Below are 2,962 nucleotides of genomic sequence, written 5' to 3' on the forward strand. Positions count from 1 at the left end.
CTCTTGGCCTCAGTTTCCCCATCTACAAAATGAAAGGTTGAAGCCACCAAACTTTTTTTTTCTTTTTAGTTTTTGAAAGATATAACAGAAATACAGAAGAGAAGAATAAACTTCTCTCCCCAACAACTCAGGGGACACATTCTCCCTATACCACCTAGTAGACCATAGAATCTCCAAAGTCCCCTCCATCTCCATTTCATCTAAGCCTGTGTCCTTACCTAAGGGTCCTTAAATATTGTTGGTTGCTCAGTCTATTTTCTTTCTAACTCAGCTCCTTCCTCCCTTTCTTCATTCTGTTCTTTGCATAGACACTTGTCAACTCTTGGTCTCTAGACTCAGAGCCATCTGATCTCTCCTGGGAAGGTAGAGAGGCCACCCCACACAATCCCAGTTTATAATCACAATTGGCCATCTGCCACAGTCACCACCATGTGCAGCACAGGGCAGGTGCATTTAATAGAGCAATAAATACAGAGGCCACATGAGGTCACACCTTCAAGGAAATACAATTGGGCCACTCCCTGCACATGTATATAACCACTCCTGGGGTCCTTCAGTTCAGGCTGGACCAGCACTGTTTTGCATGGTGATATCCAAGGCATCTTCTCAAACCCAGCCTGAGATACAAATATCTCCCACCTTTCTCACTGAGCTCAGAGCTCTCTGCCTCCACCTCTGCAAGGCTCACAATGCTCTCCCAGTCCTTGCTCCTCTGGCTGTTATTGCTTTGGCCTCAAGGTAAGATTTCCAATGAGCCATGGGTTGGCATCACTTTAGAGACAGAAGTTGTTTTCCAGTGCGCATCTCCGACACAGTGTGGGAGTAAGGGAACTGCTCCTGCATTCACTGTCTCTACACAAGATTCTTCATTCACTGAAATCTTTTTCTTCTTCTCCTTTAGAATCCCAGGCAGCCACAGTGATGACTCAGTCCCCAGCCTCCCTGTCTGTGGCTAAAGGAGAAAGAGTCACCATCAGCTGCAAGGCCAGTTCCAGCATTAGCAATTGGATGGCCTGGTTCCAGCAGAAACCAGGACAGGCTCCCAAGCTCCTGGTCTATGATGCTTCCAACCTGCTGTCTGGGGTCCCCACCAGGTTTAGTGGCAGTGGCTCTGGAACAGATTTCACCCTCACCATCAGTGCAGTTCAGGCTGAGGATGTGGCAGATTATTACTGTTTTCAGTATTATAATGCTCCATTCCCACAGTGTTTCAGTCCTGAACAAAAACCTCTTCAGGCTGCTCAGCCCTTCAGCATAGGGGAGCAGCTGCTTCCCCAGAGTCACAGGCTTGGGCCAACCACTGCCCTCAGGGGAGAATTGGGCCCAATTCTGCCCTGCTGCAGGAGTCATGTGTCCCAGGGACCCTGGTTGGGGTAGAAAGATTAAGAAGAGAGAGAAAAAGGAGGAAGAGAAAGAATCTTCTGCCTGGTATGCTTTAGCCAAGGACCACAAACCTTGCCATGGGGGCTGTTTCCAGGACCTGGTCTCAGTCTTTACTCTGCCCTCTGTTCCCTATCCCAATCACCTCACCCTGAGATGGTGTTTAAAAGATTACTGAGGAAGCCCATCAATTGGGGAATGGCTACACAACCTGTGGTGTATGAACATAATGGAATGTTATTGTCCTATAAGAAATGATGAGCAGGCAGAATTCAAAAAAACTTGGAAAGACTTCCATGAACTGATGCAGAGTGAAATGAACAGCACCAGGAGATTGTTGTACACAGTTACAGTCACAATATGCAATGACTGACTTTGATAGGCTTGGTTCTTCTCAGCAATGCAAGAATCTAAGACAACTCCAAAAGACTCACGATGAAAATTGCTATCCACAGGCAGGGAAAGAACTATGGAGTCTGAAAGCAGAAGGAAGCATACTATTTGCTCTCCTTTTCTATTGTTGTTTTGTTTTATTGCTTCATCCTGGTGGTTCTTCCCATTAGTTCTTTACATCATGTCTAATGGGAAAATATGCTTAACGTGAATATATATGTAGAGCCTTTATGGGCCCTCGGGTCAGGGGACTGGGGGAGTGGAGAAATAGGAGGAGGAGAAAATTTAAAACTCAGAATTTTATGGAAATGAATGTTGAAAACTAAAAATAAATAAATTTTTTAAAAAAATAAGAGGAAACTGTAAATGATCCAGGGGAATGGGCCTGGACTCACTGCTCTTCTTGCTTTTCCCCATTCAGGATAGAAAACTTGGATGGAACACTCCCTAAAGTTCTTGAGGCAACATCATCTATAGGATGGACCCAGTCTCTCTCCTCACTCTGGGAATATTACTTTCAGACAAGACCAGATCTCCTGTCCTTGCCACCTGCTGGCTTGGTAGTCACCTGTTCATATTCCCAGAGCTGCACCATCAGTATTGGTGATAACCATCCTTAACTTCCATAAGACTTCTAAGGAAAATGTAAATGCAAAGAAATTTAAGGGGCAAAGGAGAGAAAAAAAAGGGAGTAAAAAAGAAATTTTCATGATAACTTTGTTGTGTATTTGATAGGAATAACAAGTTGTGCATAGTGGATTGGTAGTTTTAAGTACAATCATCTTTATATCATACTACATTGTAGAAATGCCTGCTTCCCCAGAGTCACAGGCTTGGGCCAACCACTGCCCTCAGGTGAGAATTGGGCCCAATTCAGCCCTGCTGCAGGAGCCATTTGTCCCAGGGACCCTGGTTGAGGTAGAAAGATTAAGAAAAGAGAGAAAAAGGAAGAAGAGAAAGAAACTTCTCCCTGGTATACTTTAGCTAAGGACCACAAACCTTGCCATAGAAGCTGCTTCCAGGAGCTGGTCTCATTCTTACTCTGCCCTCATAGGTGAAGACAATGTGATGGCCATGGATCTAGTGGGAGGGAGGTCTTTCCCAGGTCTGTTTTTCATTTCTCTTTCTCAGGTCTCAGAGGCCATCTCCAGTCAACCTGATCTATATCTTGCTGCTGGACTCAGATGGC

At 45.0% G+C, this 2,962-nt stretch overlaps 1 gene segment (V, D, J or C); it reads left to right on the forward strand.

Moving 5' to 3' along the window:
• Nucleotides 1-525: 525 nt before the first annotated feature.
• Nucleotides 526-1,392, forward strand: LOC114040063. The segment is given in 2 exon segments: nucleotides 526-738; nucleotides 902-1,392. Coding segments are annotated over 2 exon segments (525 nt in total).
• The last annotated feature ends 1,570 nt before the right edge of the window (nucleotides 1,393-2,962 follow it).

The sequence above is a fragment of the Vombatus ursinus genome, unplaced genomic scaffold (assembly GCF_900497805.2).
Source record: "Vombatus ursinus unplaced genomic scaffold, bare-nosed wombat genome assembly UNPS02012651.1, whole genome shotgun sequence".
NCBI classification, from domain to species: domain Eukaryota; kingdom Metazoa; phylum Chordata; class Mammalia; order Diprotodontia; family Vombatidae; genus Vombatus; species Vombatus ursinus.